This window comes from Macaca mulatta, chromosome 4 (assembly GCF_049350105.2).
Source record: "Macaca mulatta isolate MMU2019108-1 chromosome 4, T2T-MMU8v2.0, whole genome shotgun sequence".
Taxonomy (NCBI): Eukaryota; Metazoa; Chordata; class Mammalia; order Primates; family Cercopithecidae; genus Macaca; species Macaca mulatta.
The window spans coordinates 2,469,338-2,494,174 of record NC_133409.1 but is presented as its reverse complement, the minus strand read 5'-3'; the positions used below and the strand labels follow the sequence as shown (position 1 = coordinate 2,494,174).

The following is a 24,837-nucleotide window of genomic DNA, read 5'->3' as shown; positions in this document are numbered from 1 at the left end:
ATAGGAAAGGGGTGTAGATTTTAGATATTTGCATAAATCCTGAGGATGACACTTGCAAACCGTACTGTCTCATACAGCTCATAATTTATTTTTAAAGGTGAGTTTAAGGAGATAAAAATGTATATGCAAAAATGCCAAATTTTATCAATGAATCATCAAATGGGTAGTTAAAAGTTTAACAATAAATAGGATATTTATGTCATTTTGAAGTATCTAGCCAAAAACCACTTATTAATTTTATAGAGAAAAATAACTGACTTTATAATAGGGAAATCTGATCAGCAGTATCTGAGCCAGTTATTAAATTAAACATACTAATTGGAACAAGCCAACATCATTTACTGATGAAACTCATTGGAACAAGCCAACATCATTTAACGACTGATGAAAGAAAAGTACAGTTTCGTTTCTGTGGCATTCCTGCCCCCCAAAAAATCTAATTATAAGACAATATCAAAAATGTCAAATGAGGAAAATTTTACAAAGGAATTGACCTGTACTTTTTAAAAATGTCAAGGTCAAGAAAGACAGAAAGGCTTAGAATATATTCCAAGAGACCAAGACAAAATAACTAAATGAAACGCATCATCCTGAAGAGGAAAAAGAGTGACAAAGCATTTTTAAATGTTAAAATTGGAAGTGAACTGTAGAGTAGATAAACAGGTAATAGTCTTGTATCAATGTTACATTTCCTGACTTTGGTAACTGTCCTCTATTACGTAAGGGGATGTTCTAGGTCTTAGGGAATGCATACTAAAGTGTTTAGGCATAAAGGGAATCATATTTCAACCAACTCTCAAGCAGTTTGGAAACTAAATTTATAATATACACAATCTAATAAAAATCTTATGCAAGCCATATGTATGATCTTAAATTTTCCAGTAGCCATATTTTAAATAATTTAATTTTGATATTTGAGTTAATGCATTAAATGAAAATATTTCAATACATAATCAAGATAAAAATTATTATTGAGCAAACATATCTTTTGTACTACGGCTTCAAAATCTCATGTGTATTTTAGACTTACAGAGCATCTCAGCATGGACTAACCAGAGTGAAGGTGCTAATCAGCTACATGTAAGAAGAATGAGAAGGAAGGAATATGAACAAATAATAAATCAATAAGAAAATGGGACATGTGTAAATAAAATAATTATTTAATCTGGGTAAAATATATATAGTATTTTACATATTATTTTTATATCTTTTCTATCAGTTTCAAATAATATCAAAATTTTTTTAAAAGTTAAGCAAAAAATGATAAGAAAAGGCAATGAACAACCTGACACCAATAAATCTGAATACTCAGCAAATAGGCAAAGTTCTAGAGAAATGTCTTACCAAACTGAGTACAAGGAACTATTTAAAGCCAGAATAATCCCATCATAGGACAACAGTTCTTAAACATTTTGGTCTTAATATCCCCTTCATACTCTTAAAAATTATTGAGATTTCAAAGGGCTTTTACTCATGTGGGTAATTTCTACCAATATTTAGCAAATTAGAAATTAAAAATGAAAAGTTTTAAAAATATGTATTTATTAATTTATTTAAATTCATAATAACAAATCCATTGCCTTTTAACAGAACTTATTTTATATGGTAATTATATTTTCCTAAACAAAAACAAATTGGTGAGATGAATGCCATGTGGTTTTATATTTTTTCAGCATTCAGTCTGTTGCAATCTGTTGTTTGGGTTGAAGACATGGGGTTGGGAAAGGAAGAAGTATTTTTAATACTCATTTCAGATAATTGTGAATAATTCTTTTTTAATACTACTTCAAAACGTGATGAGTGTATATTTCCTAAAGGTTATGTGAGTTGTGAAACTTGAAATCTTGTCAATAAATTGTTTGCATTTTGAAGCATTAAAATCTATTGGTCTATCTTCCACTTTGAATAGATTTTCACCAATGTATGATTTTGTAACAACATGCATTAATCACCTAGAAAACATCAGTTCACTGAGTCGTGCAGATTTCAAATATTGACATATTACGTTACACAATATCGAAATATCACAGTTGATCACATCAGCAAGCTAAAGAAGAAAAATTATATGGTAACAATTGTTGCAGAAAAGTATTTGGAAAAGGCAACATATATTTAATATAAGCTCAGCAATTCAGGAAGAGAGGAACATTGCCTTGATAAACAGCATCAAGAAAACACAACTAACATCACATAATGGTGATGACTGGATGCTTTCCCCTGAGTTTGGGGATGATGAAAAGATGTCTGCTCTCACACTCTCAGTCCACATAGTGCTCTAGGGTATAGCGACTGAGCTAGGCAAGAGCAGGGCAGATTTGGGGGAGGAAATAAACTGTCCTTATTTGCAGAGGACATGCTTATTTACAGAGAAAATCCCAAGACATTTATTTAAAAAAAAAAAACTCTTAGAACTAATGAGTAAATTCATCAAAGTTGCAGGATATAATATCATCACATAAAATCAGTCTCACTTCTTTTTCTTTTTTTTTTTTTGTTTGAGATGGAGTCTCGCTCTGTCACCCAGGCTGGAGTGTGGTGGCGCAATCTCAGCTCACTGCAACCTCCGCCTCCCAGGTTCAAGCGATCCTCTTACCTCAGTCTTCCGAGTAGCTGGGGCCACAGGCACCACCACGCCCAGCTAATTTTTGCATTTTTAGTAGAGATGGGGTTTCGCCATGTTGGCCAAGCTGGTCTCAAATACCTGGCCTCAAGTGATCCAACTGCTTTGGCCTCCCAAAGTGCTGGGATTACAGGTGTGAGCCACTGCACCCAGCCCAAATCAGTCTCATTTCTATATCCTAAAAATGATCATGTGGAAACCAACTTTTAAAACACAGTATTATTTACAATCATTCTAAAGAAAATTATATACCTAGGTATAACTTTTTTTTAAAAGTCTGTAATATATGCCTGCTGACAATTACAAAATGTTGACAAAAGAAATCAAATATCAAAATAAATGGAAATACAAACCATGTTCCATGTACTGGAAGACTCAACATAGTAAAAATGTAAATTCTCCCCCAGATTTATCTATAGGGTTAATGAAATTTTAACCAAAATCCCAAAAAGAATTTTTGTAGACACAGACAAGCTTATTCTAATATTTATCTGGAATGGCACAGTACTAAAATAGCTAAAACTTGACAAACAAGAATAAAATGAGAGGAATTACTCTACCTCACAGTATAGCTTACTTTACGGCCACACTAATCAAGACAGTATGGTACTGGTGAAGAGACAAAGACACAGAGCAATGAAACAGGATAGAGAATGAAGAAACAGACCCACACAAATATGCCCAACCAATATTTGATAAAGGTACAAAATAAATTATAAAACTTTTAGAAAAACACATAATAAAACATCCATGGGATCTAGGGTTAGGCAGAGTTCTTATATTTTGCACCAAAGAAGAATCTACACAAGGAAAAGTTGACCAATTATACCTCATCCAGCCGGGCCTGGTGGCTCACCCCTGTAATCCTAGCACTTTGGGAGGCTGAAGCAGGTGGATCACTTGAGCCCAGGAGTTTGAGGTGATGAGACCCCATCTCTACGTAAAAATACAAAAATTAGTACAGCGTGGTGGTGCCTATAGTCCCAGCTACTCAGGAGGCTAAGGTCAGAGGATCACTTGAGCCGGGAGGCAGAGACTGCAGTGAGCTGAGATTGCGCCACCGTGCTCCAGCCTTGGTGACAGAGTGAGACCCTGTCTCCAAAAAAATAAAAATAAAAAACTTCTGCTCTGTGAAAGACCTGTTAAGAGGATAAAAAGGTGAAAAGGTAAGTTACAGAATTGGAGAAAACATTTTCAAGCTAGACATCTGACAAAACACTAGTATTTAGACTACATACTATATATATATATATATATATACACACACACATATATATATAAATTTTATGATACATAGTAAATATATATATACATATATATATAAACACATAAATATATATATATATATATAAAAAACACGACTCTCAAAACTCAACAGGAAAACAACAAACAGTTCAATTAGAAAAAGGGAAGAAAAAAAGAAAAAGGGTAAGAGATACGAACAGATATTCTGTAAGCCACCAAGAGGCTTACACAGATGACAAGTAAGCACATTAAAGATGCTCAGCCTCACCAGCCATTAAGGAAACACAGATCAAAGCCACAGTGTGGTATCTATCAGACACACCTATCTCTGTGGCTCAAATAGAAAACAGTGACAACATCAAATGCTGACAAGGACATGAAGAAATGAATCACTCACACACACTGCTGGTGGGAATGTAAGAGGGTATGGTCACTCTGAAAACAGTTCAGTGTTTCCAAGAAAACGAAACAAGCAACTGCCCAACAGTCCAGCAACTGTGTACTTAGACATTTGCCCCAGAGGAGAGACAACTTCTGTTCACACAAAACCTGTGTATAGGAGCGTTCACAGCAGCCCTATCTGAGACAGTCACTCTGCTGTGCTGCGGGGACCTGGGCTCCAGCTCCCATATGAAGCTGGCTCACAGCCAGCCTCCATGCACTCCCTTCTGCTTCCCTTTTGAGTCTTCCTGGGCCCTCAGGAGCTCAGAGAGAGCGGTGGGGACACTGAGGATAGGGCAGATGTGTATCCACAGTCTCCTCAGACTTGCCTGGCTGCAGATTCTAAACCACTGACACCACCCTCTTCGTGCCACTGAGCACACCTGAGGTCATCTCTTCTCCAGTTTCCAGATGAGAAATAGGACACAAATCCCTTCTACCCCCAGACCCTCAAACCCATCATGGAAGGGTTCCACAGCTCAAGCAAAGCTTAGCACGGATGAAATGGTCAAGAAGCTACCACAAAATGAGAATACTTTTATGAAAGAAACTTTCTATGTAAAATCTCCAGCTGTCTGGCCATGTTTCTTATCAACAATAACTATACTAGGGGTGCTGGCTTATGTAAAACTCAAACTACTGGAGAGACCTCACGTGCCTGCTTAGTTTGTTAGAGACAGTTTTTACTTACAGTCTAGCTCTTGGGTATGTTCTCACAATTGAAAGTGAGGAGACAGCCAAGAAAAAAGGGACAGGACACAAATTACTAATATCAGAAATGAAAGAGGGGACACCACATATACAGATCTCATAAAAAAGATAAAAAAGAATTCTATAAACAACTTTATGCCCATAAATGTGATAACCTACACAAAATGGACCAATTCCTTGAAAGACACAATATGCCAAAACTCACACAAGAAGAAACAGTCTAAGTAACACTATATCCAAAATTGAATAAATAATTAATAACTTTTCAAAACAGAAATCACTAGGCCCAGATGGGTTCACTGGTGAATTATACCAGATATTTAAATAATAAATGACTCCAATTCTCTATAATCTCCTTTAAAGGATAGAAACAGAAAGAATGCTTCCAAACTCATTCTATGAGGCCAGCATTTCTCTAACAAAAAAGCCAAGGACAGTAAAAAGAAAAAAGAACAACTAGAGACTAATATTTCTCATGTACACAGATGCAAAAACCCTCAATAAAATATTAGTAAGTTGAATCCAACAATGTAAGAACGAAATTATACACCTTGACCAGGTGGGATTTATTTCAGGTACGCAAGGCTGATTCAACATTTAAAACTCAATTAATGTAATCTATCCCATCAATAAGCTAAAAAATATCGATACCAAAAATCATTTGACAAAATACCACACCCATTCACAATAAAAATTCTCAGTAAACTAAGAACAGAGGAGAACTTCTTCAACTTCATAAAGAATATCTACCACAAACCTACATCTAACATCACACTTAATGGTGAGAAATTTAAAGCTTTGCCACTGAGATTAGGAACAAAGCAAGGATATCCCCTTTCACTACTGCTTTTCAACATTGTACTGGAATTCCTAGCTAATGCAATAAGACAAGAAAAGGAAATAAAAGGTACACAGATTGGTACAGAAGAAACAAAACTGACTGTGTTTGTAGATGACATGGTTGTCTACATAGAACATTTGAAAGAATTTACCAAAAAAACAAAACAAAACAAAAAAAAAACCTTCTGGAACAAATAGTGATTTTAGCAGGGTTGCAGAATTCAAGGTTAATTTACAAAAGTTAATCACTTTCCTATATACCAACAATGAACAAGGGGAATTTGAAATTAAAAACACAGTATCATTTACATTAGCACCCAAAAATGAAACAGGTATAAATCTATCGAAATAAGTACAAGGTCTATATGAGTAAGATGACAAAACTCTAATGAAGGATATCAAAGGAGAACTAAATAAATGGAGAGCTATTCCATGTCCATGGATAGGAAGACAATATTGTTAAGGTGTCAGTTCTTCCCAATTCGATCTATAGATTCAATGCAATCCCAATCAAAATTGCAGCCAATTATTTTGTGTTTATCAACAAAATGATTCTGAAATTTATACAGAAAGGCAAAAAACTATAATAAACAATAACTTATTGTATTTTTTAGACAGCTAGAAGAGAGGATTCTGAATTTTACGAAGAAATAATAAAAGCTTGAAGTGATTGATATGTTAATTACCCTGATTTGATCATTATACAGTGTATGCCTGTATTGAAACACCACACTGTATGTATAAAAAGAAAAAGATCTTTCATATATACATAGAAATATTTCATATTTCATATACTGAGAATAGCCAACTCAGTATTGAAAGAGAAGAACAAAGCTGAAGACGTAACAGTTCCGTACTTTAAGACTTACTATGAATCAATAGTAATCAAGACTGTGCTGTGTTGGAAAAAGAAGAGACAAACAGCAATGGAACAGAATAGAGAGCCCAGAAATAGACCCACATAAATACAGCCAACAGATCTTTGACAGAGGAGCAAAGACAATACAATGAAGAAAAAAGTCTTTCAACAAATGGTGCTATAGAACACCTGGACATTCACATGCAAAAAAACAAATGAATCTAGACATTGACCTTACACCCTTCACACGAAAGTTAACTCACAACTGATCACAAACCTAACTGCAAAACGCAAAGCTGTATAATTCCTAGAAGATAACATAGAAGAAAACCTAGATGACCTTGGGTATGGCAATGACTTTTTAGATACAACAAAAAAAAGCATGATCTATGAAAGAATAATTGAAAATCAGGATTTCACTGAAGTTAAAAACGTCTTCTCTGAAAAGGATAATGTCAAGTGAATGAGAAGACAAGCCACAAACTGGGAGAAAATAAATGCAAAAGACAAATCCGATAAAGAACTGCTATCTAATATATATATAAAAGAAAATAACCCAATTAAAAATTGGGCCAGAGATGTCAACAGATGTCTCACCAAAGAGGGACATACCAACGGCAAATAAGCATATAAAAATGCTCCACATCATGTCATCAGGAAAATGCACATTTAAACAACAATGAGATTATGTGCACACCTATGAGAATGGCTGAAGTCCAGAACATGGACAATACCAAATGCTAGTGAGGATGTGGAGCAACAGGAACTCCCATTCATTGCTGGTGGGAATGCAAAATGGTGCAGCCTTTTTGGAATATAATTTGGCAGTTTCTCACAGAACTAAATATACACTTACCATATGATTCTGCAACTGTATTCCTTGGTATTTACCAAAAGAAGCTGAAAATCGTTGATCACACAAAAATTGCCACGGATGTTTACAGCAGCTTTATTCATAATCGCAAAATATAAAAAATACAAAGACGTGCTTCAGTAGGTGAACTGATAAAACTGTGGTGCATCCAGATGATGGACTGTGATCCAGCACTAAAAAGAAGTGAGCAAGCAAGCCACGAAAAGACACAGAGGAAGCTTAAACACACACTATGCAGAGAAAGATGCCAATCTGAATAGGCTGCATGCTGTGTGATTCCAACTCTATGATCTCCCGGAAAAGGCAACACTACGGAGACAGTAAAGAAACCAGTGGCTGCCAGGAGTTAGGAAGGAGAGAGGGATGAATAGGCAGATTCTCAAGGCAGTAGAACTACAGTATGTAGAGAACGCACGCTATGATGCTGTCATGATGGATGATGCCATTAGAGACTTGTCAGAACCCATGGAAGGCACACCACCAAGAGTGAATGCTGATAAACTGTGGACTTTGGCGATGATGATGTGTCAAGGTAGGTTAATCAACAATGGTAAAGGTAACAAACGTAACACTCTGGTGGAAGATGTGGACAGGGGGCCAGGAGGCACACGGGAAATCTCCACACTTTCCTCACAATTTTGCTGTGAACCTAAAACTGCTCTTTAAAAAAGAATGTGTTTAAGTAAACTTTCAGAAAACCCTCATATATCATTATAAGAATGTTCAGTTACATTGTATATTTCTAAAAGAACACATCTAGCATCAACAAGAAAATTAATGAGGCTAAGAACTGCCATCCACTGAGGAGATGAAATGGTAGTCTAGGGTACTGGGTCCACCCATCCACTTAATGCTTGTGTGTCATTCTGAGTTATTTTTATTTTTATTGTATTTTATTTATTTTTTATTTATTTATTTTGAGATAGGGTATCACTCTGTCACCCAGGCTGTAGTGCAGTGGCACAATCTCGGCTCATTGAAACCTCCGCCTCCTGGGTTCAAGCAATTCTCCTGCCTCAGCCACCTGAGTAGCTAGGATTACAGGCATGTGCCATCATACTCGTCTAATTTTTATATTTTTAGTAGAGATGGGGTTTCACCATGATTTCCAGGCTGTTCTTGAACTGCTAGCCTCAAGTGATGCACCCGCCTCAGCCTCCCAAAGTGCTGGGATTACAGGTGTGAGCCACCACAGCTGGCCTTATTTTATTTTTCAGACAGGGTCTTGCTCTGTTGCCCAGGCTGGAGTGCTGTGGCTCAATCACAGCTCACCGCAGCCTTGACCTCCTGGGCTCAAGCAATCCTCCCACCTCAGCATCCCAAGTACCTGGGACCACAGGCATGTGCCACCACACCTGGCTAATTTTTGTATGTTTTATAGAGATGGGGTCTCATTATGTTGCCCAAGCTGGTCTTGAACTCCTGGACTCAAGCAATCTGCCTGCCTCAGCTTCCCAAAGTGGAGGGTTTACAGGTGTGAGCCACCACACCTGGCCATTTTGAGTTATTTTTATGTGGGTATAGATTAAAATAAATAAGGAACATAAACTCCTCTAAGGAAAAATAAATGAAGAAAAATATTATAAAATTCCAAAGGCGTTTGGGCTGGCATGTCCATTCATGCTATTTTGGAAAGGTGAATGAGTCCCCACCTTATAAATAGAAATCATATTTCAGTCGGACGAAGCTACTACAGTAAACACACTGATTTCTACCACCCCTACAGCTAATGAACTGGAACTCACAAGGCTCCAATCACTTCATTAAGTAATTCAGACACACAGAGACCCCATGCCCACCCTCACTAGGCCCCCTTCTCTGGGTTATGTTTTTCACAGAACTTACCGCTCTCTCTCCTGATTTACTGCAGGCACCTCCTAGTTGGTCTCCTGTGTCCAATCTCTTCCTCTAAAGCTTTTTCTCAACACAACAACCTGAGTGACTCTCTTAAAACAAGAGGAAGACCCAGCACTTTGGGAGGCTGAAGTAGACGGATCACCTGAAGTCAGGAGTTCGAGACCAGCCTGGCCAACATGGTGAAACCCCGTCTCTACTAAAAATACAAAAAAATTAGCTGGGCGTGGTGGTGGGCGCCTGTAATCCCAGCTACTCAGGAGGCTGAGGCAGGAGAATCACCTGAACCCAGGAGGTGGAGGCTGGAATGAGCCAAGATTGTGCCACTGTACTCTAACCTGGGCAATAAGAGCGAGACTCCGTCTCGAAAAAAAAAAAAAAAAAAAAGAAAAAAGAAAAACCGTGTCGTATTAGCGGCCAGAGAGTAAAGACGATTTGGGCTGCGAAGGCCAGGTGGCTTGTGTCATAACCACTCAACTCCGCTGTTGCTATTCTGAACTGTCACAGTCGATACTTAACATGCATGCCTGGGTGCTGATAAAACTTTGTTTACAAAAACAGTGTCATCTGCAAACCCCTGTCTTAGAAGTCAGATATTTCTTAGTGATCTACTCCATACCCTCCCATGGCTTCCGTCCCACGAAGAGAAGCCGCAGACAAAGAAAGGCCTCGGGGATCTGGGCCCCACTGCCCCCGGCCACTCAGGAGGTCTCTCGCTCACTTGCTGCTGCAGCGTCCATCCTGCTGACACAAGCATCCAGGCTCCATCCTGCTCGGGCCTGGGTTCTCATCGTCCCGCCACCGGCAGTCACGCAGCCCACCCTGACCACACATGCAGAGTCATTGTCCCCACCTGCCCAAGCTGCCCCACCCCTTCTTTCCATTTAGCAATAGAACCCGTGGCCTTTTAATAAGCATGTAAATGACCACTCATTTTATTACTGTTTGTCTCTCCTGCACAAACATAAATGCACTGAAACGCCAGCTCCATGAGGACTTTCAGCCCGTGTCCACTGTAGCCCTCACTCCCAGAGCAACGGCTGAATGCGGAGGGCGTGGGATACAGCTGTGTTGGACAAATGATATCTATTTAACAGCCATACACCCTGCAGTAGCTCCTTCATAAACCTTTCTTGAATTAAGTTACTTGATAATATTTCACTGATGAAACTAGCAATAAAAGAGGTGAAATAACTTGTTCAAGGTCATATAGCCAGTAAGAGGTAAAGGCAAGATTCATGCCAGGTTCCACGGAAGAAAGGCTTGCTCTGAACAATTCACCTGCCTCCCTGGATCCTAATTTATTGTGATGACATTATCCCAAACTATCTTCTACCATCTAACGTTTAAACATTGCTAGTGGAACTGTGTTACCATATATGTAAAAATGAATTGTATTTTCATGTATGTCATCTGTAATTGAGGATTTTTAACTGTTTTAAAAGACTCTCTCTCAGTTGAGGCTAAAATAATCACCCCTCATGATGTCCTCATTCCATGAACTTGAGAGTTCTGCAGTGGCAGATGCTGTTCTAAAAGGCAGCTAAGCGCTGCTCACAGGTGCTCTGTATGCTGTTTGGGGAGGGTGTGTGTGTGTGTGTGTGTGTGTGTGTGTGTGTGTGTGTGTGTGTGTGTGTGTGTGTGTGTGAATGCAGGGAGGTGGGGAGGGCCCGGGCGGGAACACCATCAGAGAGACCTGAGCACTGTGGGACAGCAGCATCCACAGGGACTGTGGGTGCTCATGGAACGTTTTCAGGCAGCAGCGGAGTCCTGGCCGTCCCCATGTGGCCCCTGCTCTAGGGGGCCGCCAACCCCTCACTCCCAGCCGGGCCGTGCGCCATCTGCCTGCCCATCCGCGAGCTGTTCTTTCCTGTTTAATACACAGGCCAGGAGGAAGACATGGTACCATTTTTATCTTTAGAAAAGAAGAGCAATATAAAATATTCTCTGCCAAATTTTCACTGAATCTTTATGACACATTTTAGAATATAAATTAGAAATAAAGTGCCACAAAAAGATGAGTAAATATTGTCATAAAATGGAAAGACCAAAACACACAGATCAGCTGTTCTGTAGTAGGAGGATTTCTGGTCTTGGACCCAGGACTTCTGCTTCAGAACCTTCTCTGCCATTCAGTAACTGAGTGGCCAGGGGTCACTCTCAAGCGCTTTGAGTCTCAGTCGCCTTTCTACATAAGGGAATGGTAATTTCGTCTTTTAAGGCCTGCTTTGAAGGCTAAATTGATATTGTTATGTGAACATTACAACCTGCTAGAAGAGCATAACATGCTTAAGGGGATACTCAAGGTTCTCTTCTCCCAGAACAAACTGAAAATATTTCCACAAATGTCACAGGGAAAATATTTCCACAAATGTGGGGGACGTTACCGCTCACATGTTCAAACTATATTGTGTTCCGAGGCCCCGGAACCATCCAGATGTTCCGAAGAGGCGAAAGGGTGTGAGAGAAGAATCCTGGCTGAGTGTGGAAGACCTGATTTTACTCTACAGTTTGCCACAAATTCGGTCTATGACATTTGACAATTCCTAAATTCTCTAAATGGCGGATTTTTGATCTGTAAAATGAAATTATTCTTTGTAATCTTTTAAGTCACTTTTTAAAAGTGTGCTATTGTTCTAGTTCTGCTAAAATTTCGCATAAAAAACAGGCTGACAAAGAAGTCATGATTATCTCAGGAAATGAAGTAATAACCGAGTGGAATGCTGCTCCCTGTCAAGGGAACTCAAGAAACCCAACAGCAAAGGGCAGATCTGAGGCTAGGAGCCTCAGCTTCTAGTTCATGCCCAGTTCATGCCCAGCCCATGCTCCCTTCAGCCTCAGGGGCTGGAAGGACTCAGTGGCTGGGCGGGAAGGGGCTGTAGTCGGGCACAAGTGCCTACCACGCTCTAAAGGAAAGCCTGATGGTTAATGCAAGAAGACGGGGAGCCATCAGCAGAGGCAAGTCCTCTGACCAAAAAATATGAGCAAAGCTGCCCCTGGCGGTGCTTTGCCAGCAAATCACAGATGTGCTACGATTCATGGCCCTGACTGTCAACTCCAGTACTTTTTATATAAATCATTGCTGGCGAAATACAATTTTAAATATTAAAATCGCCTAAAGTATAACCAAATGAAAATATTGAAGTAGGATGCATCCTTAAAAATATAAGCATTTCTGCATTCCAGATCCCAAACTTTTGGAGCTGCAAAGCACACAGTGTTCCCATGTGGCTTCTGTGCCACCCAGTTCTTCTGTGTTTCAACCCAAGCAATGACTGCACCACCACCCTCCGTGCTGGTCAACCACCGCTATGCACGATTGTAAAAGGGGATTAGCTGTACCTTCCCTGCAAGTGCATTACTAACCTCCTAGGTTATGTGACAGGCTACTTTTATGCATAAAACGTGCTTAGCTTCTGGTGATTTATCATTTTAAATGTTTTCAAAGTAAATTGACTACATAGATTTTGTTTTCTAGAATTCTGTGTGGTAGATGTACATTTCAGCCTCCACGATGATATAAATACTCTTGGTTGAAAAATACTGCACTTTCTAGGCAATATTAAAATAAGTAAAGTTGTTAGAAATAACTGGTTATAACACATAAGAATATGGATTGATTTATTTCACCAGCATTCACTGAGGATCTGATCTATACTGATGATTAGGGTGACTAAGAAGAAAAAAATGAAGAACTATTCTTCCCTTGAATAACTAAAATTCCAGTGGCACACAGGATATGTAAGCTGACAGTTTACAATGTGAGGCCCGGGTCCTCTTCACATCAGCATCTAAACCCTGTAATGGAGACACCAAGGTCTGACGCCAACTTCATTTCAGGAGATGTCTCAGAGAGGACAACATTTGAAGGAGGACGGAGGGCTAACGAGCAGTCTGGAAAGAGCGAGTGTGAAAAACACATTCCAAGCAAACAACAGCAGACGGCTCCAGCCAAACTCATCACCAGAGCAGGAGAGGGCTCTGGGGACCAGTGCACAGAGAAGGATGGAAGAGAGACCAGGCAGAAAGGTAGACTCGGCAGCACAAGGTCAACCTTGCTAGGACTAAATCCTACAGGCAGTGAAGAGAATGAAAAAACAATGATCATTTATATTTCTCACTAAAATTCTTAGGGGAAAAAATAAAAATTGTCAAGTAACACAGCAAAACTATGGGCGTACGACACATGAGGTCAATTACAATATAATTAACCAATCTTACTGAGTAATTTTCCAGAATAATATTAGTGAGCCTCCACTTTTGTAATGGAGCCCATAAGATCACCAAACATTTTAGAGGTATCATCAGGAGAGACAATAATTTTCTTCACTAGGCAACTACAATAACAATCATACCACTGGAAGAATAAGCCAAATTCACTTCTTTTGAAATTATAATAAGATTATTAAGCAAGAGATTTAACTTACAGAGATAATGAAGTTCCACCAAGGACACCAGTGAAAAGGAAATTGTTTTTGTTTTTTGTTTTTTGTTTTTTTTTGAGACGGAGTCTCGCTCTGTCGCCCAGGCTGGAGTGCAGTGGCCAGATCTCAGCTCACTGCAAGCTCCGCCTCCCGGGTTTACGCCATTCTCCTGCCTCAGCCTCCCGAGTAGCTGGGACTATAGGCGCCCGCCACCTCGCCCGGCTAAGTTTTTGTATTTTTAGTAGAGACGGGGTTTCACTGTGTTAGCCAGGATGGTCTCGATCTCCTGACCTCGTGATCCACCCGTCTCGGCCTCCCAAAGTGCTGGGATTACAGGCTTGAGCCACCGCGCCCGGCCGAAAAGGAAATTGTTTTTAACACGTGTTGCTGGAGCCAACAGATATTCATACAGGGAAAAATGACTCTTTACTTACCCTTCTCCCCACCCAAAATCAGTTTGTGATGGAGGTGGAGGAGGGACCCACGCCCTCATGTGACCTGTCTGTGAGCACGGGAGGCGTCTGCAGCATATCACACAGAATGAGGGATGAATTAAGGCGTGCCTGTGCACACGGCTGCATCTTGCTGGAGTCTCTCTCGCTCGCTGGCTGTGAGGACGCATGTGGTTGTGCTGGGGACCCTGTGAGGCAGGAGCCTTGGGGGCCTCAGGGAGCTGATAGTGGCTTCCACCCTGTAGCCATCAAGAAACTGAGGCCCTCAGTCCTGCAGCCACAAGGAACTAAAATCTGCCAAGACCTTGGTGAGCTTGCCAGCAGATCTGTCCCCAGGGGAGCCTCAGAAGGGACCCAAGGCCCTGCCAACAGCTTGGTCTCAGCCTGTGAGACCCTGGGCAGAGGACCCAGCCCCCCCGCACCCTGATTCTTGACCCACAGGAGCTGAGAGATAAAGAGGGTGTGGTTTCAAGCCACGGTGGTTTTGCTAATACTGTTATGTATGAATGGGTTATAGATCTAAATGGAATAAAAAACCACAAATGTCCTAGAAGGAAACACAGAAGAATATCTTCTCAGTCTCTGGGTTAGCAAAGGTTTCTTAGGCCACAGAAAGGATTAACCAAATCTAATTTTAATTGAAAACTAGATTTCATAAAAATGTAAAACTTCTGTTCATTAAAGGATGCCATGATGATACCAATAAGCAACCCACAGATGAGGGGAAACACTGCAATACACTGCAATACCTGCCTAGAGTTAAGAATACATTTTTTAAAAAGTTCTACAACTCAATAATTTAGAAAAGAACCCAATTAAAAATGGGCATATAAGTATATGGTAAAGTGCTCAACATCATTCATTACAAAAGAAATGCAAATTAAAACCACAATTAAAATACCACCTCAAGGCTAAAATTAAAGACTAAAGAAACCGCATGTAACTGAGATTATGGCACTGAGACTCTCATACCTTACTGGAAGTGTCAAGCGGTACAATCCCATGCAAAACTGAGGGGCAGTTACGTTGCGGTTAAGCACACACCACCCTCAGCAACTGCACTCCAGTCTCTCGCAAGAGAAACGAGAACATGTGTGCACACAAACAGCTGCACAAGAATTTTTATGGCAGCTTTATTTGTAATCACCAAAAACTGGACACATCAAAAGATCCTCAACTGAGGGCTGGGGAAACTGTGTTTCTCCCACACAGGGGAAAACGCCTCGGTGATATAAAGGAAGAACCAGAATGCGTGCAACATTGCCGAGGAATTTCAAAATCATTACACAGAGGCCAAACAGAGAAGAAACCTTGCCAAATGGCATTCATGTGACAATCCGGAACAGACAAAGCCAGTCTGTGAAGGACACAAGAGCAGTTTCCATGTTGGAGTGTGGAAATGAGGACTGACTGGGGGACGTAGGGAAGACCCTGAGGTGGGGGGTGGGGTGCAGGTGCACCTGTGCCACGGGACTGGGGCCTCTGGCTGTTCATTTGTTCACTGTAACCCCAGAAAAAGAAAGGAGCCCTACATGATTTAGAACATGTGCTGATTCAGTGCCTCTGCAGATAAACTGCTAATACTTTTATTTCTTTATCTTCAATCTTTCCTTTTCAATTCTTATTCCAAAATTCTTTTATTTTGATTAAAAACATCAAAGTATAAGCTGGGCATGGTGGCCCACACCTGTGGTCCCAGACACTCAGGAGGCTGGGGTGGGAAGATTGCAGGAGCCCAAGAGTTCAGCCTGGGCAACAGAGAGAGATGCTGTCTCTAACATTTTTTTCATTAAAAATAAAAATATCGGCGCCTGTCGTCCCAGCTACTCGGGAGGCTGAGGCAGGAGAATGGCGTGAACCCAGGAGGCGGAGCTTGCAGTGAGCCGAGATCGCGCCACTGCACTCGCGCCTGGGCGACAGAGCGAGACTCTGTCTCAAAAAAATAAAATAAAATAAAATAAATAAATAAATAAATAAATAAATAAAAATATCAAAGTATTTTTTAAAAACTTGCATTCCCCTCCACATACTCAGTAAGTTATCAGGACAGAAGATTATCCCTAAAGTAAGAGACTGTCTTCATTACCCTTTTCTATATTGTATACTGTTTTAGACTTGAAAAAACATATTGACTGAATATAAAAATGGGAGAATTTTTTTATAGCAGCCTGTGTGTCTATAAAGCCCTCTTAACTTTATAGTGTTTCTATGATGGGAAAGAACTATGAGGGCATAAATCAGGCCACTATATTTCCCAACACTATCTAAAAATTTCTGGGTGCAAACAAAAAGGTGTGTGCTGCATTTCATCAGAAATTGGTCTAAGTTCAATACTCCCTTTGACATTTCTGTTTCCCACAAACAGCGATGGCTTCTGCACATAAAAACTCCTCACTGAAGTGATCTTGTGTCCAAGTATGTTAATTAGTGATTTTGATCATATTTGAATTCAGCCTCTTCTGATTGCTATTCTACAGATCAGTTGATATTCTGGCCTCAGGAAGTGAACAGCGCATGCTCTAGATATTACATTTGATATTTAATAATTAGTAATATGTAATAATTCGTGCTTAGAATATCATTGGCCAGGCTGGAAACAGAGCCAGGTGCACCGCTGGATTGCTGAGTTCGAGAATAAGCACCGGGTTCCCAGCCCGGTAGAGTCCTTACTGCTGGATGTGAGTCTTGCTGGTCGAATGAGTGGCGACCCAGAGCACAGGCAGCCGAGGGTTGGGCAGTCAACAGGATGACGGCTCATCTGCACATAGTCAGTGCGCACCTCCAGGCGACAGACGCAGAGACCCTGCAACAGAGTCCTGAGATGGAAAAGCCAAACCTGCAGGCTCTTCCAGGGACCCCTGAAATAGAAAGTCTGGGATAAGGGCCCAGAAATCTTCATCTTTTCAGAAACACTCCAGTAGATTTTTATGCAGTTCCATTCTGGATGCCGTGATTTTCCAATTCGATTATTTGTCACTCCACTAACTTAAATGCAGTACTCATCCAGAGTCCGTGAGCCATAAATCCACAGCACAGCAGGCTGCTCATTTTGACTACTGTTGGTGAGAGGTACGTTACTCACATTTGAATCCTGGAATAAACCAGCTATTACTGACTCAAGTTCAGAATCTTTTTGTTTTACACGGTAGATCATAATACATCGCACTTGGAAGTTACAGGCCTGACAGGCTCGGATGGTTTACAGTAAAAATAATAATATCCCACCAGTTCCGTACTTCAGTTTCCTTCCCTTTCTGTTGAAGAAATTCCGTCGGCAACCACAAATCTTGAAGCCAATCCCTTATTTTCTCATTGCCTTAATTTATCATCTGGACAGCTCATCCCTGCATGGCAGTGAAAGACCAATACTATGTGAAGTACATTTTTTTGGCTCTTATACAAATCATTTGAATGTAAAGAAGGCAGCGTGGCAATGGCAAGCTGCCTACTTCTGTAGTCTGTACGGCGGCCTTTACATTCACGGTTTGGCTGTTGACTTTGCTAGAATCTGCAGAACATTTTCCAAAAGGATGGTAGCGTAGATTCCTTAGGCATGAAATTAACTTTTATGGTGTGGGCATTGATGAGACAGTCAGGAAATATCTGGAAATGACACACTCTTCAGAACTATAAATTGTACATGAAAACACACATTTGAAACCACTCAGGGACTAAAAAAGAAAAAAAACAAGCATTAATGCCACATTAATAGAAATATAATATATATTACCTCTCATAGAAATAAGAAACTTTTTTGAAATGTTGATTTGGAACTGAGTTCTAGTCAATAAATTTGAGAAGGAAACCTTTCTCCAGTTCCCGAGTGTCCATAGTAAGAAAGATACAGCTTCTGCTCTTGAATCGGCCCCGAAAGGCTCCATAGAGCTCACCCTGCTTTTCTTCAAGATGCTTCCCAGTGCTCGCTGGTGGTAGCAGAACCCACTTCTCTCTTCTGTCCTTATATAGCTTTGTGGTGTGTAGGTGGACACTGTGCTGATGAAGACGGAATCTGAAGTCAGATCGATGAGGTGCGAAGGCCTTGCAGGTCCACTTACCCACTGCGTGCTTTTGTTTGGCATTTTAACGTCTTTGTGCCTCAGTTTCCTTATCTGCGATAGGAAGGTAATGAGGTATCCACTTGTTGAGGCGGTGATGATTACAGTTACATAAAGCACTTAAGGATAGTGACTGTGACGCAGTAAGCACCTAATCAGTGCAAGTAAATGTTGAAATTGACCTCTGATATGGTCTGGCTGTGTCCCCACCCAAACCTCCACTTGAATTGTATCTCCCAGAATTCCCACATGTTGTGGGAGGGACCCAGGGGGAGGTAATTGAATCACGGGGGCCTGTCTTTCCCGTGCTGTTCTCGTGAGAGTGACTAAGTCTCATGAGATCTGACGGTTTTATCAGGGGTTTCTGCTTTTGCTTCTCTCTCATTCTCTCTTCCCTGCCACCATGTAAAAAGTGCCTTTTACCTTCCGCCATGATTGGGAGGCCTCCCCAGCCATGTGGAACTGCAAGTCAAATTAAACCTACTTTTCTTCCCAGTCTCAGGTATGTCTTAACAGCAGCATAAAATGGACTAATACAATCTCAAACCATTTTGTCTTTGGCTACAAATAAGAAGTAGGGCGTGTGCACACGGCCCAGACAAGAAACTCCAAGTGGGAGCCAGGCAAGCCCAGTGTGCAGGGAGGCTGCCCATGCCTGACAGGACAGCACCAAGGTGTCCGGCAGAGCCAGGTCCAAGGGCCAGGTCCCTGTAGCTCTGAATTCGAAGATGGGCTTGATGCTGGCCCTGTTGTTGATGGGACACTAACTTTGGTCACTTTACCCCATCATCCTCAACTACATATCCAGTACACACAATAATTATCAGATTGCTTTATTATTACTGTTTTTATATATTACATATTTATAAAACATAGACTACTGTAAAAATGTAAACTATACATTTTATACTACCCCAGGCAGACACACACACACCCCTCACAGAGTTTCACACCATATCAATCTGCTCTGTGGAGGGGAGACCTACTCAAGGGCCAGAAAGATCATATAATCCAACACCTAATTTTAGAGATAAGAAAATCAAAGTTCAAAAGGTTTGCTGAGGAACTACATGGGCAAATATATAGCATTTTTTTCTTATTATTTAAATATCTCTAAGAGATAACTGTTTAAACAAAATTGATAATGACCTAGTGTGGAATTTACAACAAATGTTGTCTTAGTCCATTCAGGCTGCTGTCACAAAAATGCCATAAACTGGGTGGTTTACAAATAACAGACATTTATCTCTCACCGTCCTGGAGGCTGGAGGTCCAGGATGAAGGTGCTGGCAGTGTCTGGTGAGGGCCTCCTCATAGACAGTGCATTCTCACTGCCCCTCACATGGTGGAAAGCGCCAATAAGTGCCCTGAGGTCTCTTTTATGGGGGCAGTAATTCCTGTCATGAGGCTCTTCCCCCATGACCTCATCACCTCCTGATGGTCCCACCTCCGAACACCATCATCTTAGGAGAGAGGCTTTCAACATATGAATTTGGGGGGCAGAAAACAAACAATTAGATCGTAACACCGTAAAAGTAAAATGCATGACAGTAATAGCACCCAGCCTGGAGAGGAGAAATGGAAGTTTGCTATTGTAAGATGAAGTGGCATCCTATCACTCAACGGTAGAATACCACAGTTAAGGATTTATACTTTAAATTAAAGAAACCTCAGATTAACTAAACAAAGAGTTACACCTAAGAAGCCAAAAAAAAAAAAAAAAAAGATGATAAATGGAAATACAGAAAATATCTAATGGAGTCAAAAGAAAGCAGAAAAATAAAAAGAAAAGAAAGATCAGAAGGAGCAAATAGAAAATGAATAAGCAAGACAGAGTTTTAAACATAATCACATTAATAATCACATTAAATATGAATGGTCTAAACCTACACAGTAAAATGCAGAAATAGTCAAATTGGATAAAAGATCAAGATGCAACTAAATACAGCCTATAAGAAATGCACTTCAAACAAGGAGACTTAGATAGGTTTAAAAAAATAATTTTAAAAGATATACCATCCTAACACTAACAAAAGAAAGCTAGAGTGGCTACATTAATTTTGAACAAAGTATATTTCAAAGCAAAAAATATTCCCAGGAATAAAGACCACTATGTCATTACAATAAAGGTGTCTACTCATTAAGAGGACGTAACAATCCTAACCTAATAAAGCAGCTTCAAAATAAAAGAAAAAACTGATAGAATTACAAGGAAAAGAGAAAACCTAGAGGTATGATCAGAGATTTCAATGCCGCCCTCAATCCTGGAAAGGACAAACATACACCACATAAAGATGCGGAAGACTCGAGGACACTCCCAAACAACACGACACGTTTCTCAGATCCTGCGCTGCCAACAGCAGAGTCTGCATTCTTTTCAGGTGGACACAGAACACAAAGCAAAAGCAATCCATTCAAGCCATGCAAAGCATTTCCTCTGTCCATGCAGTATTAAACTGGAAATCAGTAAAAGAAAGATTTCAAGAAAGACCTCAAATATTTGAAAACCAAACAGCACACTAACTTTCGACAACCCATGAATCAATGACAAACATCAAAAGAGAATTTCAAAAGTATTTTGAACTAAATGGGTACGTAAACATTTTCGCAATTTGGGGGAATCCCCTAAGGCAGCAAATGGGGGAGCATGGGGCACCCACAGCTGTGTCAAGGGCTTCTAAGAACAGAAGGGGGCCTCAGCAGGCACAGATGTGACTCCAACTCTGCAGGACGACAGGCTCCGGCCTCTCCGCCTCTGTGCCAGGCTGCACGAGTGCCCGGGCACAGGACAGGGGAGATTGCAGGGGACGCGGGGAGGGCGCATGGGCATCACAGTGAGACCAGCGGGACCTGGATGGAAGGTTAGACTCAGGGGCATTTGAGACATAGAAACTGGTAAAAAAAAAAAAAAAAAAAAAAATTGTACAATCTGCAGAAGTGAAATAAGGAACAGAGAGGGGTGGGGAGGCTGAGGAGGTGGAGGATGAGCTTGCAGGAGAGCTCTACGGCTCCCGCTCAGGCTCTGGGAGTTGCAGGTGACAAGTCAGGGAGAGGAGGCCACAGCCGGGGAAGGAAACGCTTGGGCTGGCTCCGAGTCCGGAGTGTGAGCGCGGCAGCACTGCGGAGGAATGCCCAGAGCAAATGGGTCTAAAGGAGACATGCTGGGGCTTTTGGAAAATAATCACAGATCACAGTTTAAGATGAAGAAAAGTAGGATAAATTCAGAGGCAGCATCAAGTGAGGAGATAATAAAGCTGACAGCGGACCCCAGAGAAACCTGCACATGGAGAAATGTTTCTTGCTCGGTCCGCCCTGGACGCCTCCCTGCGCCGTGGCCCCCGAGGCTGCCCCACCAGCCGCAGTCGAGCCCAGGCTCCTCCACCTCTTTCCTGCAACTCCACTGCAGCCAGGGTCAGGGACGGAAGAAATGGACTTGGTGAAAAAGACAAAACAAAGCCAAAAAAGTAACAGCTGAACCACGCGTGAGTCCCGACGGGAGCCCACCACCCCGACGGGGTCTCCACAAAGCCGGACCCCGAACGCTGAAGCATTCAGCTCACACCAGTCAGACCCAACTTGGCTTCAACTCCAAACATGTGCCTGAACTAACATTCGTGTGTCTCTAACAAACCAAAGGTTATTTTCCGTTTAAAATTCAAGCATACCTTAAAAGAAAAGCTGTATCCGAGGGCAGAGGGGATGTCTGTGAAGAAGGCGGCACGGAACTGTGCTCACGAGAGACAAGAAGGCGGCACTGGCCACAGGGACGCGGCCACAGCATCTCTTTCGCTTCAACATCATTAAGACATCAGTTTAATCAAAACAGATTTTCTTTCTTATTTTACAATGTAAAAATCTAGCCCGTGAGGGTAAGAAAGTTTACTTTCCAAATTCAGAGTCTGCCTTCATTGTGTGATTTCTGAGCCCACACCTGAAGGGGGACACGGGTGGGTGGAGGTTTAAAAGGAAGAGTCTGCATTTCTTGAGCGGCTCAGAGGCGTTACAAACGTCACATCCATGACATGATCCAGCCTTCACAAGACAGTGGTTGTATTATTCAGGGATCCCTAAAGGGACAGGACTCACAGGACAGAGGAGTATATGGAGGGGAGTTTATCAGGAGAATTGACTCACACCATCACAAGGTGAAGTCTCACAACAGGCTGTCTCCAAGCTGAGGAGCAAGGAAGCCAAACCAAGTCCCAAAACCTCAAAAGTAGGGAAGTCCAGATGCAGCCTTCAGCCTGTGGCCAAAGGCGCGAGAGCCCCTGGCAAACCACCAGTGTCAGTCCGAGGTCCAAGAGTCCAAAAGCTGAAGAACTTGGAGTCTGATGTTCGAGGGGAGGAAGCATCCAGCACAGGAGAAAGATGGAGACCAGGAGACTCAGCAAGTCCAGTCCTTCCACCTTCCTCTGCCTGCTTTTATGCTAGCTAAGCCAGCAGCTGATTGGATGGTGGCCACCCACACTGAGGGGGGGTCTGCCTTTGCCAGCCCACCGACTCAAATGGGAATCTCCTTTGGCAACACCCTCACGGACACAGCCAGGACAATACTTTGCGTCCTTCAATCCCGTCAAGTTGGTGCTCAGTATTCACCATCACAGTGGCCCAGGACAGCGGCAGGCAACACGAGGCTGTGAGAGGCTGCACTGCTTTGTGGCTCCTGGATCCATGTCCCTCCCTCGCCACCTCCTGACCTCTCCATGGCTGACCACCCTCCACATTTGGGGAGAGTGTGCTGGGCTGCGAGTCAGGTGCGAGGCTCCCTGGAGGACAGCATCAGCTGGAGGCGGCTCTACCACTCAGCACCTGGACAGAGCCCGGTGCTTACACTGGCTCCCATGAGAGACTCTCGGGCTCACCCATCTGCCCTGGGAGTGGCCCTGACCTCTCTTGTAGCACTGGAACACTCCATGGCTCCTGTCTCCCAGCCCAGTTTTCTGGCCCTGCCACCCATTCCATCAGCTAGCCCTTGATGTGCCTCAGGTAACCAAATGTGTGAGTGAGTAAAGTAACGAACACCCATGTCCTCATGCCAACACTGTAACGAACGCCCGCGTCCTCATGCCAACGCCATAACGAACGCCCGCGTCCTCATGCCAACACCCATGTGGACCCCACACGCAACCACAGGTGCAGAATGGGTCGGGGAGGTAAGTGACCATGCCAGGGACCAGCACACGGGAGCCAGGGAGACCCCCACCAGGTACGCTGCCAGCGAGCACTCCCTTCCACCTGCACGCCTGCCGGAAGCCGTGCCGAGCCAAGCCCAGCCGAGCCTCCGAAGCCTCCCAGCCTGGAAGTGCGGTCCCGCCACCTTGCTTACGTGGCAGGAAATGTGCTCTGACGAGCGTGGGAAAGAAACTGCGAATCAAGAGATACTCAATACTCCCTTCCCGGTGAACAAACTGATAACGTGGCTGTGTGTGCTTCTGCCGAGACTTAAGGCCAGTTTCTAAATGCAAAGCCTAACTTTTTGGGGGTAAAATTTTATACCAAGATTAAACTTTAGTCACTCACCAGAAGACTGCATTTTAATATGCCGTTCTATATAATATTCTAAATTAGAAACATCTAAGGAAACTAAGACTCTATTTCAGATAAGGCAGAAGACTGCCCCACATCTGTGATCCATTTAATATTTCAAAGCGACCCTGAAGTCTCATCTCCTAAAAACCCCTCCACCAGGTACTGGAAATCTGTATCCCCGCCTTGCCTTATGCAGTGGAGAAACTGAGGGTTCCCTTCACAATGTGTGTTCGTAATCACACAGATGCTGGAAGGGTTCGAGCATGTGCACCAAGCCACTTTACTTCCTTTACTTAATCTGTTCCTAAAGAATGAATGTTAAAGAACAAGTTTTGTAAACCATTCTGTTTTTAGAGATAGGGTCTCGCTCTGTTGCCCAGGCTGGAGTGCAGTGTCCAATCCTGGCTCACTGCAGCCTCGACCTCCCAGGCTCCCGAGTAGCTGGGATTACAGGCATGAGTCACCACACCCAGCTGATTTTTCATTTTTGTAGAAATGAGGTCTCACGATGTTGCCCAGACTGCTCTCCTGGGCTCAAACGATCCTCCTGCCTCGGCTTCCCAAAGTGTTGGGATTAAAAGCATGAGCCACTGCACCTAATTAACTGATAATTATGAGCTCAGCTTTTACTTTTAGGATGAATGTGTCTTCAATAGCTCAGTTTTGTCTGTTGTTATTCATTAGAAGAAACCAGACCAATTATGTAAGAAATAAAACATTTTGTAATGTAAACAATAGCACCACTAGACAAAGCTCTGATTCTGCTTTCTAAAATTTCGCAAGTCAATTCTGAGAGTGACACCAGGGAAGAAAGCTTGTGGCTAGACAGCAGCCCTCCTCATCTGGACAGTGGTGAGGGCAAGGTGGTCTGACAGCCCTGGCTCCTGGAAGGGAGTCCCCACCCCACAGAGGGGCCAGCCCTCCAGCACCTGC

The 24,837-nt window shown here is 42.1% G+C and overlaps 1 protein-coding gene across 11 annotated transcripts in view; it reads right to left on the bottom strand.

Annotated features, from left to right (window-relative positions):
* The window catches only part of WDR27 (WD repeat domain 27), a 309,044-nt gene that overhangs the window by 143,930 nt on the left and 140,277 nt on the right, over positions 1–24,837 (bottom strand). For 5 of the 11 annotated variants that reach the window (XM_078001100.1, XM_078001099.1, XM_078001103.1 and 2 more), the window contains one exon: positions 17,877–18,429. The exons of the other annotated variants lie outside the window; for them this stretch is intronic. In XM_078001100.1, the coding sequence (XP_077857226.1) occupies positions 17,992–18,429 (438 nt within the window). In that variant the 3' untranslated portion in view covers positions 17,877–17,991. Of the gene's footprint in view, positions 1–17,876; positions 18,430–24,837 lie in introns of those variants that run through there. 11 annotated transcript variants of the gene reach the window in all.